Genomic DNA, 21,486 nt, shown 5'->3' with positions numbered 1-21,486 from the left:
GCTAACGAGCTTACTTTGCTTTAGAGATTTAAGGATGCAAGCCATCACTTGTTATTCATGAGTGCCACCAGCACTCTACAGGGAACAGCATCTGTCAGGCCCATCCCTGGTGCTGGAGCATCCTGCAGGGCAGTTAAGTGGATGGGACACTGCCCAGGATTCATCATGGGGACTGTCACTGACAGCAGATCTTAGTGCAAATTGGGATTCTAAAAAAGAATGGAAGGGAAAAGAATATACCAACATACATTTGCCACCTAATATTTTATTTTTTGATATCTTGAACTGAAATTCCAAATGAAAGCCAAATTAATTCTTTAAACTTTAACTCTATGTTTAAAAGTGTGAAGGCAGCATTTTTTTTGAGACAATAAATATTTGTTGTTTTAAGCTGCCAAGTTTGGGGGCAAATTGTTACACAGCATAGAAAACAAATAGTCCGGACGAGAGAACTAGCTGTTACGTTAATCATGAGGGCAGACCTAGAACCATGCAGCCACAGCTTCAAGGAGGTGAAGGCAGTAATTTTGCAGAGAACAGCAATGAATAAAAGGTGTTCTCTCCTTTCCTATTATCTATTTGTTCTCTTCTCTTTGTGGTGTTTTTTCATTTCCAAATCCTTCCTCCTTTTTTATTATCCTTACTTCTGATCCTGTTTTGACTTAACTTTATGGAAGACTTACTCCTTTCCTTGATGGAAATTGTTTACTTTTACTGTATTTAAAAAGTACTTTTGATATTATATAACCATAAGAAAAGATCCTTCTCTGGAAGAAAGTGCCCAACTAGTAAAACAACGGTGGCGACACAGGCAAGACTTGATTACTCATGGAGTTCTGTGCCTGTCAGTCTCCTCTGTGATCCCAGAACCAAAGGCGGACCTCAAACAGGAAACAAATTTAATGGGTAGTTCAAAACATAACATAAGCATTGAAACAGAAAGAGATGGAGAGTTTGTTTCTGGTTGTCAGAAGGGGCCAGTGTAATGGTGATAAGGTGCTAAGGAAAGATCACAGACAGACACAAATTTTAGGCCATAGGGACAAATCAGTCCAGCCTCTCTTTTACAAATAAGGAATCTGAGACCCAATGAGTTCAGTGGCTTGTCTTAGAAAATCCCATTTTACCTACTATCCTCCAAGAGTCAGCCCCAGCACGACCTCCACTGTGCAACTTTCCTTCCCCTAGCTCCTCGTTCAGAGCTCCACAACACCAACCATCACGCTGAGTTCAGCTGATCATGTTAGGTCTCTTTTCTCCCTGACTGGAAGCTTCCAGGGGGCAGAAATTGTGAGCCATGTTTTCATAGAGCCTGGCACACACACAAAAAACTTGGTAAATACCTGTCCAGTGAATATATACATGCATGTGAAGCTGGCTGGTGGTAAAGCCAGGACTGGAACACTCAACCATGACAGTGTGATCCACAGGGGCAGATCATTACAACAACATGGGCTTCAGAGGGGCGGGATCCCAGCTCTGATTATTTTAAGTGGTCTTTTCTGGTGAATGTTAAGATTTTGAGTGTCTTCACTATTGTTAGATAAGTTGTTGTGCTCAAAATCTGATATATTTTCACTGTGACATGATTTCTTATTTTTATTACAATAGATATTTTTATGAATTAACATGTTTTCATAAGGTTCATAGTTTCTGGAAAGTGACTTATTTACTCTAATTCATAATTACCTATTCTGCAAGACTATCATCAAGAACTCAGATCTATTACACAATCCACAGAGAGCAGGCCCAGCACAAAATGACCAGTGCCTCTCAATCTACTTCTTCAATTCTACAGCACAAACTTTCCCACATTTTAACATTTCTGAATTAGGGATGTGTCTTACATCCACCATATACACTTAAAGGGCATAGTATTTCTTTTTTCTAAAAAGCAGTTATTCAATCCATGAAGTATCTAACAATGGATGGTGACTTTAAATGGAGGAAATTCAACAGTTTCTCTTCCTTTCTCCCGCCATCAGTATCATCGGCCCAGCTCAATGTTTTTCAAACTTTTGGTCATGATCCATCAGTAGGCTGTGAAATCAGTTTTGGGTGATGAAGACCATTTTTAAAATAGGATAGTGAACATGGTTGCACATAATAAAAATAAACATACTCTTCTGAAATGTGTATGTGCCTGTGTGTATAAGTGTATGTGTATGAATGTATATGTACATATACACATGTACAGAAAATGTATTTCTGGTCAAAGATGTTTGATAAACACTGGCCTGGCTGAAACATATAAACTCAGGGCAGGTAAGAGCGGCCCTGGTGTGCAAATACAGTGATGGCTTTGCCATCTTAGATCAAGAACTTGAACAAGCTAAGTGAGTTGAGGGGGGAAGAGTCAGCTCAAGGGGGAAGAGGAAGCAAGCAGCATAAGTGGAGAGGAAGAGGAATAGATGAGGGTGGGCAGGTGAGTTTGAGTGTGTGCAGTGCACCCATGCATGTATGTTCATGAGACCAAATGTGGATGTTGTCACTTCCCCACCTAGTTCATGCTTCTTAAAATGACTTATGACAGGCTAGGAAAGAGATATTGTATAATTCTTTAAAATATCAAAGGGGAATATTCATTTTATTTTTTATTTTACTATCATTATATTATGCAATTAGTATTTGACTTTAAAAAATATGAAAAGTTGGGCCGGCTCCGTGGCTTAGCGGTTAAGTGTGCGCGCTCTGATGCTGGCGGCCCGGGTTCGGATCCCGGGAGTGCCCCGAGGCACCACTTCTCCGTCCAACGTGAGGCCGAGTCCCACGTACAGCAACTAGAAGGATGTGAACCTATGACATACAACTATCTACTGGGGCTTTGGGGGGAAAAAACTGAATAAATAAAAATCTTTAAAAAATATGAAAAGTAAATATTACATTAGCTAAACTGTGCACCTTTGGACGTGCCTGCTCCACTCTATGCTAGGCCCTAGGACAAGAAAGAGAACTAAAACCACAGTTCCTGTCCTTGAGAGGCATTCAGTCTTAAAGGGCATCAGATAGGCAAACCAACAATTATAAAACAGTGTAGTAACTGTTATAATTAAGAGAGACACTAAGCTACAGAGACACTAAGAGAGGTTTCTAACTCAGCCCCAGCAAGGCTATTTTAAAGAAAGTTTAAGAGGAGAAGAGATGAGAACAGATTTCCAGGCAAAAAGAATTGCATGTCACAAGCCCTGACATCACATGCCTTCAGGCACTGTTAGTAATTTGACCTGGCTCGATGCATGTGTTGTGTCTGTAGAGGTTTAAACAGGAAATGAGGCTGGACAGGTAGGCAGGAGGTCAGCGAAGGAACATCTCCCACAGAGTGTCCCCAGATTCCTCTTAACCATGGGTAAAACCAAAATGTCACCCCTAAATAATGGCAGAACCATGGCAGGATTCAGATTCTGAAGAATGATTTTACACATGGAAAACAGTATGTGAGTTAATATGAAATTGTGAAACAATGAGATTATTTCATTATTATAACCATTTTACACTGAACTAAAAATGAGGTTATGATAATCACCTGGGAATTTCTGCCCTCTAATACAAGGAGTTCTCTTTTCCTACAGATCTACATGTGTGTGCATGTGCATGTGTATCTACATAAGCATACACAAACATATATGGACAACAATAAAGGATGCCATTTTTGTAACGGAACAATGAATACAATTTGATTAGTTGTTCCATGAAAAAGAGGAGAAAGGTTTATAATTTAAAGCTCTGTATTTTGGTAAACAACACAAAGATTAAAATTATTGTTAGAAGTTTGTATTTCAAGAGGGCTTGCTATAGATTCTTACCATATGCTAAGATAAAAGGATTCCAGCAAGTTTTTGCCAACAGTTGACCAATTGTAGGGAATCTTTCAGTAACTGTATTTGAATCCTGTAAAAGAAAATTATGTTTTGGTCAGTAAAGGGACACTATGCAACTCAGAAAGACTGAACTGACACTACAGGTTGAGGGAGCTTGAATGCTTCTTGTTTAGTATGTATTTTAGAAAAGTAGGAAAAAAAGGATTAGAGAAGATCTTTAGGTAAGTAATTCAAATAAAGTTTAACAAGCAATCACCTTACTTCATCCTTAGACTAGGTTACATTTAGGTAAAATCACTTTTGTTACAAAATTAACTTTATTTTACTCATACTTAACAGTCAGGAAAGGTTACTTCATTTAAAAATAACAGACTACAAAATAGTGAAAAAAACAGTATGGGTGATTAATATTATATAATCCCATATCTTCATTCTGATTTTTTATTCTAACATAATAAAAGAGGTTCCTAACTCAGCTCCCGTAGAGCTATTTCAAAGGTTTAGGAGGACAAGAACTCTGAAACTTGTAAAAAGAAATAAAAGCAGCCAAAGCATAAAGATATATATCTGTTTATTACTATTTTGATTACTATATGCTAAATGACATCATACTCAGTCTACAACAACCCAAAACCTGACATAAAAAAAGATGAACCAAATAGAAAACTGCTTAACATTAAAAAATATACATGCTGTTGTACAACTTGCCTTTTTCCCACTTCTTTACCTTTCAAGAAAGTTCAAAAATAAGACCAAACTGAGATAATGTGCACATAAGCTGAAACAGCAGACATTTCCTACTGCTGCAACAATAAATTCCTCACATTCGTCTGAGCATCAAGGCCAGTCCTAGATTTTCTGGTACCACTTTAAGGTCAAGTTACAAAAGTTTTGTTACAAAAAAACAATTTTAAAAGTTAGCATTGTTTATTCATACAGACTGTTATCTTTTCTTCTGGTTTCTAAAGACATGTGAACTGATATCATCATAAATTATTCTTCAAATTTCCTACTTGCTTCTTTGATTAAAGGAAGAAAAGTATAACACAAGAACACCTAGGTTAAATGACAATTTTGCTTTTCATTTTTCTTTTTTTATTGTGAGGAAGACTGGCTCTGAACTAACATCCATTGCCAATCCTCCTCTTTTTGCTGAGGAAGATTAGCCCTGAGCTAACATCTGTGCCCATCTTCCTCTATTTTGTATGTGGGATGCCGCCAGAGCATGGCTTGATGAGTGGTGCATTGGTCCTTGCCCAGGATCCGAACCTGCGAACCCTGGGCTGCCGAAGCGGAGGGTGTGAACTTAACCACTATGCCACTGGGCTGGCCCCTGCTTTTCATTTTGAAATTAGAAAATAAGTATAAAACAAATAATATTTTCATAATATGCAAACACGTTAATTCATAAAAAAATCTACTGTAATAAAAATAAGAAATCATGTCAAAATGAAAATATATCAAATTTTGAACACAGTATCTTATCTAACAATAGTGAAGACACTCAAAAGCTTAATATTCACCAGAAAAGACCACTTAAAATTTTTATAAGAAAAGATCTTAATATTTACCATCTCTTAGTAGAGCCCACTTTAGAATAGGGTTGAGGAAAGGGTAATAAGCATTTCAGCAAACTTATCAATATTTAAGAGATGCAAAGGCCTTTAAAAGAACCCCAGTTACTACCTGACAGCAAGTGTCCAAGTTTTATTTATTTAAAAACAATCTGATTGGTCAGGAAGTCTCATGTGACAATATAACTAATCAAGAAGAAAAGACTGAAGTCACAATAAATCAGAGACTAGGAAAACACTTCCTGTCTGCATAACCTAGGGGTAATTTGTCTTTCTAATCCGTCAACACATTAGGTCAATACCACAAGTCCTTGACCCTGGATAGCATTCAGGCCTGGTGAAATCTGGTAAAGAGTCCCTGATGTCACAAAATAACTTCATTATTTTGGTCCACTACTTACCATCTCTTTCAAGGCTTCATACATCTGCCTCAGGAACTCCTGGAACTGAGGCAGGTGAAGACAGGTGTCTTGTTGGGTTTCCAAAGTGGAGGCCTGGTCCCATACAGAAAGCTTCTGCATCCAAAACTGATAATCAGAAGAAAGGCCTGCTGAGTTTTGAGCCATCTCAGAAAAAGGGAAAAGGTGATGTACCTTCCCAGTGGCCTGCGGAGCACTGAGGGAAACAGCAAGCACGCATCAAACCTACAAGGGGAAAAATGAAACATTTAACAAGTGTCTTTTATTAGTGCCTTCACGATCCACTGATGAGTGAGGGGGGAATTACAAGGGACTAAAATAGCATGTCTTCTGAGGAGTCATCTTTGAATTATTTTAAAATGTGTCACCCAGCTGTAGCTCCAATTCCTACCATCTGAACTTTTTATCATGAGTAATATCATTACACTAAAGTCATTATACCTCTACAGGCACATGCTAATTACATACAAAAAGCACAGCTGATAATACTTTATATCTTTTTAAGATTGAGCTATTTTTAAATGTTCTGAATACAAAGTTCATTTGAGTATTTTAACGTAATGGGAAATCAAAAACATCAATGAGTGTTTAATAATAGTCTGTGTCTAAGAAATGTTTTTGAAGTTCTTATGTTTTACATGCATTTCTGGCTTCTCATTTAGATGTAAAAGAAAAAATCTCTATGCATTACTGTCTACTTAATTTTCTTCCTAGTTTCTCTTCATTTCTTAGATAAAAGTAAAATAATTCATTCCACATGCATCAGTTTGAACACTTTGCATAATTTAAGACTGCTGTATATGCTTGATCTCCATTCACAAGAAGAAATCATATTTTAGTAAAACACGATAAACTCTAATTATTGAGGAGGTGTACTAGTCCTAAGTGAAAGAAAATAAAAACTCATAAACCTGACTTACCACACCTAGAGCACATGATGAAAAGAATAATGAAGCTATGCAGTGAGCGTGTGCCTCAAGCAGAGCTACGTAAATAAACTCCAGGTGCCCCACCACCATCCCAGCTTCTAGCCATGCTCATCCATGGGAAGCACCCAGATAGAGAAGGGAGGGCTGTTTCTCACAGGCACAGGCTTTTACAGACTCATACTTTCCTGAGGCAGGGATGATACCAGCTATCTAACTTCAAAAGACTACTCTATAAGTGACAAATGAGTTTAAATCTTCAGCAGCAACAATTAACAGATAAAATGGTCCCAATTAAATGCCAAAAACATCAACAAAGGAAGTTCTCAGTACAAAACAGGAAAACAAAAAAAAATTTAAGATTGTACAATTTGGCTGCAGTGCAAAAAAACCTAGACCAGAAAGATGAAAGTTTCAAAATGATACTAAAAATTTAGTTTTGAAAAGGACCATGTTAAAATAAAATAAAAGGTTAATAACGAGAATATATGCATACTATCAAATGGCATAATAGCCAAAAATCTAGGCATTGTCCCTGATTCCTCCCTTTCTCTCATTGTTCTCTCATCCAAGCCATCACAAATACCCGCCAATTCTACCTCCAAAATAAATATGTGTGATTTGATTCAACTTCATCCACTTCTTTCAAACTCCACTGCCATCATCCAATCCCTTCCCCATCCATTTCTTTCCTAGAGTCTTCTACTGGTCCCACCTGTACCTCTGCAATTCACTCTCCACACAGTTGACAAAAACAACTTCCCCAAATGTAAATCAGACCTAGAATGCTCCAGCTTAAAGCCCCTCTTCAATAGCTTCCTTGGAAAGAAATCCCAAACCCGTGTAGAAAAGATAACAGCTCCTTACCAGTGTCTACAAGGCCCTGCCAAACGTAGCTCCAGAACACCCTCTACCTGCCATGTTGCCTCTCCCCAGCTGACCACAGTCCAGTCCAGGCCTGTCATCTGTTTTACCAACACACTAAACCCTTCCCTGCTTCCAGGTCTTTCTGCTGATTCCTCCACAACTCTTATCACATCAGTAATTACCCTGGGCACGCACTTGTTGACTCAGTTACTGCTGCCTCCACTGTTATGTACATTCCCTATCTTCCTAGACTGTGGCACATGCTTGGCAAATACTCATAAATATTGAATGAAGAAATGAATAATTTACTGAAACTTTTCAAAGTATAGTTCTAAGCGAAACGTCATAACAAAATGCTTTTCCAGGTAGAGCAATTTAATTTTTAAAAGGTAACTCTTCAAAATAGAAAATTTTAAAGGTATTTTAAAACTATGTGAAACAATTATTAATATCCCATTTTAAAAATATAGTAATAGCTTATACATACATATAATTACTACGCTCTTGGCAATATATTAAATGCTTTATACATACTAGCTAATTTAATCCTCACAGCAACCCTATGAAATGGGTACTATTATCCTCATTTTACAGAGGCACAGAGAAATTATGTAATTACCTAAAGTAAGATTATGTAAAAGCCCAAAGGAAGTAACTGCTAGTAAATAGCACAGCTACGACTGTGGGATTTGAATTCAGAGAGTCTGGCTCTAAAGTCTGTGCCCTTAAACAAAGAAATAAACTGAAGAAACAAATTGATGAATTTCTCATATATTTCATATGGCTTCAGACGCAGGTCAGTTTAGATATTTGGAGACACTAAAATGAAGAACTTTTTGATAGAAGAGACAAGAAACATTATTTTAACAAAATTACAAACAACCTTAGGCTTACCAATGGAAATGCATCTGATTGTTTTAAACGGAAAAAGTTTTAGGGATCATGCAGTGCAGTGGTCCTGGATGCTCTATTCCATAGCCTATCTGGGGAGGGGGAGGTGGAGTGAGGAGATGGTAGTGGTTGGGAAAAGGGTGGTGCCCTGCTTGTGATGGTAGCAGCGGGGGTGCTGCTGGCATGTAATGCCCAGGAGCCAGAGATGCTGAACATACTGCAATGCACTGGGACAGCAGCTCACAAACAAAAATGATCTTCCCCCAAAGGCCCTCTACTTGAAACACTGATGCCCCTACTAAGAAACACTTACCTAAGCTGAACACTCTGGAATGGGCATCTGTTGGTTTTGCCTGTTTAGCATTCCTCCTCCTTTCTTTTGGTTACGTCTCACTTTTCCTTTAGGAAAGTACCTTTCCTCCATTCCCCAAGTCTTGGTTAACTATTAATCAAGGCACCTGTGCATCAGCCCAGGCGTAGGATGATGATTCAAGTTACACAAACTAGACTCTCTGCTGGGAATCTGAATCTTCAGTAGATTGACATAGGATGGAACTAAGTCATTCCAAGACTCTCTTAGTCTAGATCCCTGGAGCTACCCTATGTCATGTCCTCAATAAGGAATGGCTTTTCACCTCTCTCTTTAATTCTGGCAGCTTACCCAGGGACCTGCCAATAAATTCCTTTTTTTTTTTTCTTAAATTAACCACTGTAGCTTTCTATGATTTTCAGTCAAAGAACACAAACTGATATTGTCTGATACTGATTGGGTATATAATACAAACTGATACCAGATAGTGGGCTGTAGACAACAGACCTTTGGAGAAAGGAGGGGAATTTAGAACGGCTACTGGGCCAAGGCAACGGAAATTGCAGTGAAACTTCTGTTCATACTAGGAAATTGGAAAGCAGAAGTCCATGGAACAAAAAGGTAATACAGATCAATGAGGTATTGCCCTGACTCATTATACTCTTCTAGTAGGAACGGCAGAGTAAAAGCCACTGGGCTATCAAAAAAACATTTGGTGATTTGCAGAGAACCCTACCTCCCCAAATGAGGGGCCAATGGGTCTTAGTCAATGATATTAAGCTATCATAAACATAATCAAATGGTGACTCCAACTCAAGTCCACTGCTGCACTTTTAGATGTGGTTCCTAACTGGAGCAAATTAATACCACCCTTGGCACCTAGAATGCAGTTATATAGTTGGTAAATGCATTTCACCATTGGGATAAACTGAGGACATGAGAAAGCAGTTCACTTTCACCTGCCTCAGAGATATCAACTCAGGACACAGCACATTACACTGGTCTACCATATTGAAGATATCAGGCTGACAGAATCTGGAGAGTAGGAAAATACACGTGCCTTGCTTGTATTCCAGATGGTGGGATATAAATCCCATGAACATACAGGGCCTGCCACTGTTTCAAGAAGTTTCTTGTGATCCAATGGCCTGTGCCAAGTCAGGATATGCCCTTTAAAATGAGGATACATAAGAAACTAGTACGAGTGGTTGCCTCCAGTATGGAGACCTGGGTAGGTTGATGATAAGTGCAGGAAAGGAACTTAGGTTTCACTGTACACCTTTTTGTAACTTTTCTATTGAACACCATGTATACTAATTCCTGACTCAAAATTAATAATAAACAAAAAATAAAGTGAATGATAATTGCTGTACCTTACACCTGCTAAGAGGCAAAATGCCTGGCTGAAATCTTTGAGATTCTGAAGACAACATATACTACATGGGTTTTAGACTATTTATCTGCCTTTACCCATTTGCCGGGCAATGAGAAAATCTGGGTAGGGCCAGAGCAACAATCACTGCACAGCTGGTCCACGCTGAAATGCTCTGCCACTGAGCTCATAAGATCCAGCAGATCCAGTGCTGTTTAAAGTGTGTGGAAGATCTGGATTCTGGGAAAAGTGAATGGCAGGCCTCAGTGACTGGACTGATCTTCCAAGCCACAAAGCTGGGTGTGCCCAGCAGCACTCTACCATCATGTGCAAATTACGCTTGCTTGGTCAAAATGCATGAGTGAGGTTTTTGGGCACTATCTGTATCTGTCTTGCTTGCTATGTCATATAATTTTTAAAAATTCCCTTCTCTTTCATTTTTCCCCTCTCCTACTATTGCATATATAGAGTATATTATTAGTAGATAAATTTTCTAAAGTCTATAATTTACAGAAGATAACAGAGATGGGAAGAGGAACTGACATTATCCAGAACTCCTGGACTTGAAGCTAGATGCGTTAACCAGGCATTACTTTGGATTACCTCCCTTTTTGAAGGAATAGAGAGCTAAATTATGTTAGTTGGAAGTGTTTTAAAAGTTCTGTGTGGAAAGCAGTAGGTTTGAATGTCCCAAGTAACCAACAAGTGAAAGGTAGTGCATATCTGTTCTTTTTTCCCACCTAGTATCCTTTTCCTATTCTTTTAATATATATGCACCCCACTTTTGCTCTGAAGAACTGCCCTTCTTCCTTCCCATATAGCCTTAGTGAGACTATGGATCAAGGTGTGCCTCCTTAGAAGTGGAAGAGTTACACAGGTCTAACAGATACAGCTAGGAAACACGCTATACAAATAAAACGACTTTGATGCCTCTTTATGTGACACCACTCATAAACCGCAGACTTGCATCCAATAAAGAGAGTGGCTTATGATGGTCTCACTTCAAACACAAGCTATGTGCTACAAGTGAAATTTTGTTTATGACGTTTCTCTTTTTTTTGCTAACTGTTTAATGAGTATTTTTGGATACACAAAAAAGCAAAGAAAACAGCCAAATGAATTCCTCTGTACCCTTTACCCTGTTCAAACGATTATCAAGATTTTCCACTTTTAGAGCACATCACAGACATCATACCACTCTATCCAAAATACGTTGATCCTTATATCTCATTCTTATGAGGACTTAAATACAATAAGAAACTTAACTACAATATCTCTTTCACATCCAATAAAGCCAACAATATCATCTACTAGCCCAAATTTCAAATTTGTTCAAATTTGTTCAAATGTACAAGTTCAAATTTTTTAAAAATTTCCCTTTATATTTGGGTTATTTATATTAGCAACCAAACAAGATCCACACATTGCATATGGTCAATATTGATATTTCTCCTTTAACCTATAACTAATGTAAAAAAGTCTCCTTTAACCTGTAAGAAGTACCCCTCTTTTATTATTTTTAACCTTTTCATATCATTTATCCCCTGGAAAAACAAACACACTTGACCTATAGAAACTCTCACGCTCGTGCATTGGCTGATGGTACTCCTGTGGTGTTGTTTAACATCTTTTGCTATTCCCCTACATCGCTTACACACTGAGAGCTAGATCTAAAGGTTTCATTAGATTCAGGGTCAATTCTTTTTTTTTTTTTTTTTTTATTGATGTTTTAATGGTTTCTAACATTGTGAAATTTTGGGTTGTACATTTTTGTTTGTCCATCACCATATATATGACTCCCTTCACCCCTTGTGCCCACCCCCCACCCCCACTGCCCCTGGTAACCACAGTCCAGTTTTCTCTGTCCATGTGTTGGTTTATATTCCACATATGAGTGAGATCATACAGTGTTTGTCTTTCTCTTTCTGGCTTATTTCACTTAACATAATACGCTCCAGGCCCATCCATGTTGTTGCAAATGGGACGATTTTGTCTTTTTTTATGGCTGAGTAGTATTCCATTGTATATATATACCACATTTTCTTAATCCAATCGTCTGTTGAGGGACACTTAGGTTGCTTCCACTTCTTGGCTATGGTGAATAATGCTGCAATGAACATAGGGGTGCATAAGCCTCTTTGGATTGTTGATTTCAGGTGCGTTGGATAGATTCCCAGTAGTGGGATGGCTGGATCATAGGGCATCTCTATTTTTAATTCTTTGAGGAATCTCCATACCGTTTTCCATAGAGGCTGCACCAATTTGCATTCCCACCAGCTGTGTATGAGGGTTCCTGTTTCTCCACATCCTCTCCAACATTTGTTGTTTTTTGTCTTGGTGATTATAGCCATTCTAACAGGCGTGAGGTGGTATCTTAGTGTTGTTTTGATTTGCATTTCCCTGATGATTAGTGATGTTGAGCATCTTTTCATGTGCCTATTGGCCATCTGTATATCTTCCTTGGAGAAGTGTCTGTTCATTTCCTCTGCCCGTTTTTTGATCGGGTTGTTTGTTTTTTTGTTGTTCAATTGTGTGAGTTCTTTATATATTATGGAGATCAACTCCTTGTCAGATGTATGTTTTGCAAATATTCTCTCCCAGCTGGTTGGTTGTCTGTTCATCTTGATTCTGGTTTCATTTGTCTTATAAAAGCTCTTTAATCTGATAAAGTCCCACTTGTTTATTTTTTCTTTAGTTTCCCTAGTCTGGGTAGGCATGTCATCCGAAAAGATTCCTTTAAAACCAATGTCAAATAGTGTGTCGCCTATATTTTCTTCTATGAGTTTTATAGTTTCAGGTCTCACCTTCAGGTCTTTGATCCATTTTGAGTTAATTTTTGTGAATGGCAATAGCACATGGTCCACTTTCATTCTTTTGCATGTGGCTGTCCAGTTTTCCCAACACCATTTATTGAAGAGACTTTCCTTTCTCCATTGCATGTTCTTAGCACAGGGTCAATTCTTTTACAAGAATACTTCACTGTGGTGTTGTGTACTTTGAATCAAATCAGAAGAAACATAACGTTTTGTTATTTCATGTATCATAATGTTGAAAATGATCAGTGGTTTCAGGTATTGTCAACCTAATCCATCCACTATAAAGTTCACCATCAACCTTTTCCCTAATGGTTTTAGGATCTACTGATGATCATTTTAGATCCATTAGAGGTTGAAAAACAGTGATTTTCTAATTTTTATCCATTCTTCTGCTTTTATGATATTTCTTGATTTTCTAATTTTTATCCATTCTTCTTTTTTTTTTTTTAAAGATTTTATTTATTTTATTTTTTCCCCCCAAAGCCCCAGTGGATAGTTGTGTGTCGTAGCTGCACATCCTTCTAGTTGCTGTATGTGGGACTCGGCCTCAGGATGAATGGAGAAGTGGTGCCTCGATGCGCACCCGGGATCCGAACCCGGGCCACCAGCATCGCAGCGCGCACACTTAACCACCAAGCCACAGGGCCGGCCTATGATATTTCTTGATGTATAAAAGTTTTACATTTTTAGGTAGTCAGATTAACAATCGTTTCCTTTGGAACTCCAATATATGTCTCTCCCACCCCATGAAACCGCCAAAAGGTCTGCTAACTTCTCTGACTCTTTGTAGCATAGGCACTCTTCCAAGTTCCTGTTTTCTCCCAGCTTCTCAAGAAATGGCAAATGCCCTAAGGGTGGAAAAGCTGCTGTATACTGCCTGCTCAGAACTCAGCACTTCCCTTCACCACAGAATCTTAACCCTTTGAGTCCTGAGTACCTTCACAGTTCTCTAACGTCTTCCAAATAGGTTTATCTGGCTCTTCTAACCACTTAAAATAGCTGGAAGTGAAGTCTATAATAAGTTCTCTTGATTAACCAGGATAGGTGAGGCAAACAAAAGTATGATATGAAATATATTTAATGTAAACATATTTAGCTATAATAGCACCCAATTTCAGTTCCACTTCAGATAATGGTAATATAACTAAGAGCAACCTTCCTGGTGAAAGTTATTCTATAAGGCTACATGAAATATAAAAACATAATTCAAAAATCATCAAAGAATCAGAAAAATAGTATGGAATTATCAGAGAAAGATCACTGTACATAGGGTTGCACAGGTCTAGGGAGGCTTTTGTGATCCTGAAGAGGTGGTTAAACAGCAAAGCAGCTCTTCTGACAGCCTTGCTAGAGAATAAAAGTAGGAGGCCAGGCCTGCCCAAGTGAGGTCCTACTAAACTACCCCACACTTAGGGTTGGGACCCATAAGGGTGCACCCTGAGAGTACGGGTGACCTAGAAGTGAACCAACCTGCATACAGACTATAGCCTAACTGTGAACCTGAAACTGAATTAAGGTAGTCCCAGGTTGCCAGTGCTACCAGGTACCTAGAAGATACAAATAAAAATCCTCGCTGGAGGAAGATAACATCATCATAGGTCTCTAAAAATAATTTTTCAAATACAACAAAAATTGCATAAAGATAACCAAGTACACAGGAAGAAAAGAACACATGAACAAGAACCCAAAAACTGATGGACAAGAACCAAAAAAAAACAAAACCAAGAGGTATTCCAGATAGTTCAAAAACTAGACACAAATTATAAAGTAACAAAAAGGGTCCCTATGAAAATAAAAGCCAAAATTTCATCAATGAACTGAAAACTATAAAAAATGACCCTGCAGATGAACAAGAATACACAGTAGAAATTCTAGAACTGAAAAACAAAATAATTGAAATTAAGAATTCAACAGATGGGTTTAACAGCTGATTAGACCCAGCTGAAAACAAAATTAGTGAACTTGGAAGATATATGAGAAGAAACTATTCAGAATTCAACATGGAAAATAAAAACAATGGAAAAATAGAGAAGAATGGTTAAGATACAGAGAGACACCTGTGTGCCTCTCACCTCAACCTCTGTGCCTCTCACCTTCCAGTGAGAAGGCCAGAAAACATATCTTTAATGTGATGAAAGGAAAAAAGAGCCAACCTAGAATACTACACCCAGCTAAAATACTCTTCAAGCATAAGGGTGAAATAATAAATAGTTTTTATTATATTTCTGAGAGTTTAATTTACAAAAGTGCTTAATTTTCTTTAAGCCAATTAAGTAGAGCTCTTTTTACAAATTAATTTTAGCAATAACATCTGGAGGTAAACATATATATCACACAACTACAACATACATATATAGACACACACAGACAGATGCAAACAGACACCTCATACTTACTAATATTTGTGGAGAAGACATTTAAAATTTTTCATAAGCCCAGTTTCCAAATACCTCCCCCCTTTCATTCTTTTTATTTTTCTATCCCGATGGGAAACATTTGCATTTCTCTTAGGTCCTAGAGAAGATGGAGATACAAAATTTACATCACAAAGTCACAGATTAAGTGCAGACAATTCTGTTTCCAATGTCCTGATCTTTTCAAGCTTTTTGAGAGAAATAGGTGAGGTTTGGGGATTGGCAAAAAAGGCAGGTGAACTTTGAACATCTAGAGCCACATCTTTGCCCCTGCAGAGATTTGCACAACACACACAGTTGTTTCCAATTCCACCAAGAATTAGGCTGTAGCTTTTGTTTTAGGTACCTTTTATCCCTTTAATTTTTCATTAGCCTTTTGCACTGAATCTTTAAATGAGGCTATTTTGGAATTTTGAAAACTTTTGGAGGCTTCTGCGTACCCCTTGCTTTTAAGTGTACTTCTTAAATGATCTTATCTATTTGGAACATACCCCATAAAGGCTGCTGTAATTCCCCTGAGGGCTGGCAGCAGTTTGGTAGGTCCTTGGCTGCAAATGGAGTTTAACCCACATTTCCGTCCTGCCATGTCTAGCCGCAAATGGGGTGCAACTCACATTTCTATTCAGCCATATTTTAGAGCCCCCAACCGGATGGCTACCAAGATAAGCTCTCAGGACACAAAACAAGCTTAGCAAGATTTTGCCATTTTTGTAAATATTTACAGCTTCTGAGATCACAGTTTTCAAACATAAAATAACCAAGTATTCCAGAAAGTGGCATGCTCAACTCTTTGGATATAAAGGATCTCATTTTTTTTTAGCTAGGCCTTTGGATTTCCCGGAGCCAAACTAATACCTAAGCTCTTTGGCTTCCAAGATTTTCTTTTAGCAATAGCCTTTACTTCCTGTGCACATTAACAAAAACCAGCGATAACCACGGAAATGGAACTGTGGACACCAGCAGTAACCAAAAACTAGAAACTAGGAAAAGGACTGCAGCAGCAGATCTCAAAGAATGGGGACTGTGGACTGATTCCAAACAAATGGAGACCTGCAGCTGCCACCAGCAGTTCCTAACATGGAATCTGGAGAAGGATTCCAAACAAATGGGGAATTGCAGACTAAACCATCAGCAGTTCCCAACGTGGAATCCGGGGATAGAACCAAGGGCTGGGGGTTAGACGTCCTTGCAGATTGGCCAGTAGAAGGTCCTGTGTGCACCTCCAGCAATCCCCAGCATAGACTAAACCAGCAGACTCCAGTAAATGGAGACTGTGGACTGGAATTGGAGGAAGGACTAAACCAGCAAACCACAGTAAATGAGGGCAGCGCACTGAAACCAGGGAAAGGGATAAGCCAAATACTGGGGAAATGTGGACTGAACCAGGGCTAGGGACTAGGATTCCAGATAAAATAGTGTGCCAGCTCAAGTTGACCCACTAAGCCCTGGACTGGAAAGCCAATTAGATAGGGAGCTTCGACAAAGAGAGCAGAGCTCAAACTGAGAGGAACTTACCCACGGCCTTCGAAAAAGCAAGAAAGACAGTGAACTCAAAAAGGGGTTCGTGGCGCCACGTCTCTGTTTCTGGTTGTCCCCAAATGCCACAGGAAGTTCACTTTGGATCCCGTCACTACCACCAAATCTGTTAAAAAAAAAAATTCAACTGAATAAATTTGAAGATCCAATTGGCTTTATTAAGTGATTCATGAATTGGGCAGCATCCCATCTAGCAAGTAGAGAGATACTCCGAGGAAATGTACAAAATGGAAGGTTTTTGTAGGCAAAAGAGTGGAGCAAGAAAGTTATTAGCAAAAAAAGAGGACAGATTGTTTTGGGCCAGGTCACCTTGTTTTGAGGGAAGGGAGGCAAGGGTCTTATCATGCAGATTACCTCACTAGTGCTAATCAGGACATTTCAGCACGGGAGAGGTTGAAATTGCAATTAAGTCTTGGTTTGCTGTCATGGGGGCAAATGACTCCATTTTGGGCCTGTTATTTCTTTTTTTAACATATCAAAAAACACAGAAAATAGCAAGTGTTGGTGAGGATGTGGAAAAATTGGAACCCCTGTGCACTGCTGGTAGGAATACAAAATAGTGTAGCCACTGTGGAAAACAATATGGCAGTTCCTAAAAAAATTAAACATTGAATTACCATGTGATCTAGCAATTCCACTTCTATGTATATACCCAAAAGAATTGAAAATAGGGACTCAAACAGATATTTGTATACCATGTTACTAGCAGCATTATTCATATCAGCCAAAATATGGAAAAAACCCAAATAGCCATTGACAGATGAAAGGATAAACAAAATTACTATATACATACAATGGAATATGATTCAGCCTTAAAAAGGAAATTCTGATACATACGTGGATGAACCTTGAAAACATTATGCTAAGAGAAATGAGTCAGACAAAAAAGGACAAATATTGTATGATTCTACTTATAGAAGATACTGACACTAGTCAAACTCATAGAGGCAGAAAACAGAATGTGGGTTTGTCAGGAGCTGGGGGAAATGTGGAAGGTAGGGAGCTATTGCATAATGGGTACAGAATTTCGGTTTGGGAAGATGGAAAAGTTCTGGAGCTGGATGGTGGTGATGGTTGCACAACAATGTGAATGCAATTAATGCCACTGAACTGTACACTTAAAAAATGGTTAAAATGGTAAATTTTATGGTATGTATATTTTACCACAATTAAAAAATAAAAGAGGACAGACCTGAAGTGGCTCCAGTCAAAGCAGAGGCAGGGCCTGGAACACACCCTGCATCCCCACCATGACCTTCCCACCAAAGTCCCCTCCTCAGAACAGTCCTGCACACATTGCTGGTTACCCACCCAACAGCCCTAACCCCTCTGCTGCTTCTTTGGTAACAGAATCAGTTTTGTTCAGGAATCTCATGGCCACGAGTCTTGGGGGAGGCTGGGATCTTCCCCAATGCCAGGGGTGAATCTTGATTAATGTAGACCAGTGGATCTCAAACGTTTTGTTCTCAGGGCCCCTTTACACTCTTAAACATTATTGAGAACATTACTGAGAGCTTCTGTTTTGTATATTTATCAATATTTACCACATGAGAAATTCAAACTGAGAAAAATTTAAAACCCAAGAATACACATGCACACATTCCATGAGCTACCAGAGTGATGACATCATCACATATCATGTAACCTCTTGACAACTCCACCGTACACTAGTGAGAGAATGAGAGTAGAAAACTCAAATAACGTCTTAGCATTGTAATGAAAATAGTTTTTCCCTTGTCACCCCAAAAGGGTCCTCAGGGATACCCAAGGGTCTCTGAGCCACATTTTGAGAATGGCTAGTATAGACCAGTCATGGTATTTCCACTTGCCTCCTACCAACTGTAGGAACAGACAATGTTATGCAACTCTAGTCAATGAGAACTGAGCTTTGGGGCCAGCCTCGGTGGCCTAGTGGTGAGGTGCAGTGTGTTTCACTTTGGTGGCCTGGGTTCGGTTCCCGGGCATGGACCTACATTTCCCCTGAGTGTGAGTCAACTGAAGTCGCTTCTCCCATGAAATAAGCACCAAACAGAGATTTATGGACAGAATGTTATAAAATACACTGTTTACGGAAGAAAAAAAAGAGACAAATCAAATACCTAGCCTCCAATCAATGTCATCAACTAGACGCACAATGGCCTTCTCAGAAAATATTTAAAATCTCTGGAAATATAATCAAATATAAAATTTAAAAATTTACATTCAACTATGCTTAAGCCTGACAACATTCTTCCTCTTCCTTACTGAAAATCTGATATCAGTATTTTTAATTTACTTTAGTAATGTTTCTTTACTTCATTATTTTAAGTAAGATTGGTCGATTTGCCTCTGTGTTTGTGGCTTTTTTTAAAAAGTCACAATAAAATATTCTTGTTCCCATAAAATGCTGATGAAAGAAACAATGATATTTTTTCCCTTAAAAACAATGAGGTTTTAAGAAAAGTTCCACTAGGAGGAGCTGGCTTTTTCTCTTTTGAGTCATCAGCGTTTTGCTTCTGAGGTAGTCTAATCAAAAACATAGACCTGAAATTTGCAGAAAATTTCAAACAAACCTCATTTGTAAACAAAATCTGGATCTAAGGAATCAGAGAAGCAACGGCAATCCGGGAGCAATGTACACACTCTTCAGATAACTTTGCAAAGAATTAAGGAAATGTAATCTAGCAGATAACTCTGTCCGGGGATTTACTAAGCTCCATTCTCCCACTCATGTTCCTAGTTATGTGGGGAAAAGAGCTGCCTCTGGACCTGGCTTCCAAGTAGAAGTATCCCTCCATGACAATGCTTGCCTTCGGAGCTGCTAAGATAGAAACCCCTGACCTTATTCTCCATCAGAGCACCAAAGAGCAATGGCTGGGACTCGAAAAATACCAGTCTTCCCACATACATTCTGTTAGAAATAGTGGTTACTTACTTTCCTTGCATTCTTGTCCTCAATTCACTTATCTGACAGTAAGACTGTGAGCTTTTCATGAGATCAGTTAGAAAAACAGGCTGAGGAGCATATTAGATATTAAAATATTAGAAATCTTCTTGCCTTTGTCACTAGTGACTTGGCTCCAAGTTATTTCTGCCTCTTTACATCCGTGGTCCTACTCGTAATTTATTACTAAATAAACAAAAACAAACCAAAAATCCCATACATTTATCGGGAACCTACTTTATAACAGGAACTCTGAAAAACATTGCAAATAAAAAGATGGCAGTGTTCCTTGTGCTCAAACAATTTGTGGCTGATGAGGAAATCAGGATGTGTAAACAGATAAAACATAATCCCCTGTGAAAAGGGTTGGGATAGAAGGAAACAGGTGGTGCTGCAGAGAGTATCAAGAAGGGGCACTTCACCCAGCACTGGGGTGTCAGACGCTTCCAGACAGAAACAACACCTGAGCTAAGCCAGTTCATGAAGTACGAGCGGGAGTGAGCCCGGCAAAAACATCAAAATCAAACACAGGATGCTACTACACTGCACAGGGAGAGTTAAGTTACCCTTTGATCCATGTTTTTCAAACTTGAAGAAAAAACTGTTGTGAGCTCCCAGAGTTGTCTAAAATCATTTTTATTCTGTTTAATACTTACAAACATAAAAAAGCCGATATGCTTGTAACTCTTATATAATTACAAAATTTTTTTAAATGCATAAACTAAATACCAACAAATCCGCAAAATGAATAAAATTTCAATCGACAAAATGAATTCAATGTGATCAATGATGCAGGTTACTGAACCTCACTTGGACTAATCATGCGAACTTGGTACTGGCTGCTACTAGCAGCTTCTGTTGAGTTTGCTGGTCCTACCATACACTGAGGATGGCTAAATTCACTCATCACTTTTCTTTTTTCGAATTACTGTGAAACAGCAATCTCTTACTCAGCTCAAACACATTATTTACATTTTCACCTCTGTTCATTTTTCAATATCTAAAAGTAGTGCTACTTGGCACCAATACAAACACAACTGCAGGCACTGACATCTTAAGACACCATTTAGCTAGAATTGTGGGCATTTAGGTGTTTGCAAACAACTGAATCTTTTAAATTACCATTGAAATGAAAAATAAAAGGTGAAATCCTTGTAGAGAACCATGACGTCCTAATAAATCCCACCTGCTTAATCCCACTCATCTTTTGGGGGCTGCAAGCCTCTGAAGGAGGAGTTTAAATAACTGTATGCTATGGGTCACTGAACTCACACAGAAAAGCATTTTTGTGGTTAGCTTTTAGTACTATGTAAAACCAAATATCTCACTTTATTTCCTTTAAATCCTCAGCCCACATAACTTCCAGTTAAAATGGCACAGTAAATTCACTCTTGGATGGATCCTCTCTACTCCAAACACACAGCAACGAGAGGAAATATAAGAAGAGAAAACCAAAAAGATGCAACCAAGCTCAAATATAATATAAACATTTCTGTGAAACAGACATGCGGCAGAAACACAAAGAAGTAAGTCCTCAAAGTTACAGCCTTGAGCCTCCTAAGCTCAGGATCCAAAACAAGGCACCAAAACTGGAAGTATGACTCCTACAAGGTTTTGAGG

At 38.6% G+C, this 21,486-nt stretch overlaps 1 protein-coding gene across 9 annotated transcripts in view; it reads right to left on the bottom strand.

Annotated features, from left to right (window-relative positions):
• FANCC (FA complementation group C) overlaps positions 1-21,486 on the bottom strand; it is a 265,045-nt gene that overhangs the window by 156,408 nt on the left and 87,151 nt on the right. For 6 of the 9 annotated variants that reach the window (XM_087444295.1, XM_087444298.1, XM_087444294.1 and 3 more), the window contains 4 exons: positions 16,923-17,049; positions 15,390-15,507; positions 5,794-6,036; positions 3,804-3,888 (listed from right to left, as the gene is read on the bottom strand). In XM_087444295.1, the coding sequence (XP_087300421.1) occupies positions 3,804-3,888; positions 5,794-5,958 (250 nt within the window). In that variant the 5' untranslated portion in view covers positions 5,959-6,036; positions 15,390-15,507; positions 16,923-17,049. The remainder of the gene's footprint in view (positions 1-3,803; positions 3,889-5,793; positions 6,037-15,389; positions 15,508-16,922; positions 17,050-21,486) is intronic. The other 3 variants (XM_087444301.1, XM_087444297.1, XM_087444302.1) reach the window with 1 other exon arrangement.

Source organism: Ceratotherium simum, chromosome 20 (assembly GCF_057802395.1).
Source record: "Ceratotherium simum simum isolate JZ-2026a chromosome 20, ASM5780239v1, whole genome shotgun sequence".
Lineage (NCBI taxonomy): Eukaryota > Metazoa > Chordata > Mammalia > Perissodactyla > Rhinocerotidae > Ceratotherium > Ceratotherium simum.
This window is presented reverse-complemented; position numbering and strand designations above follow the sequence as displayed.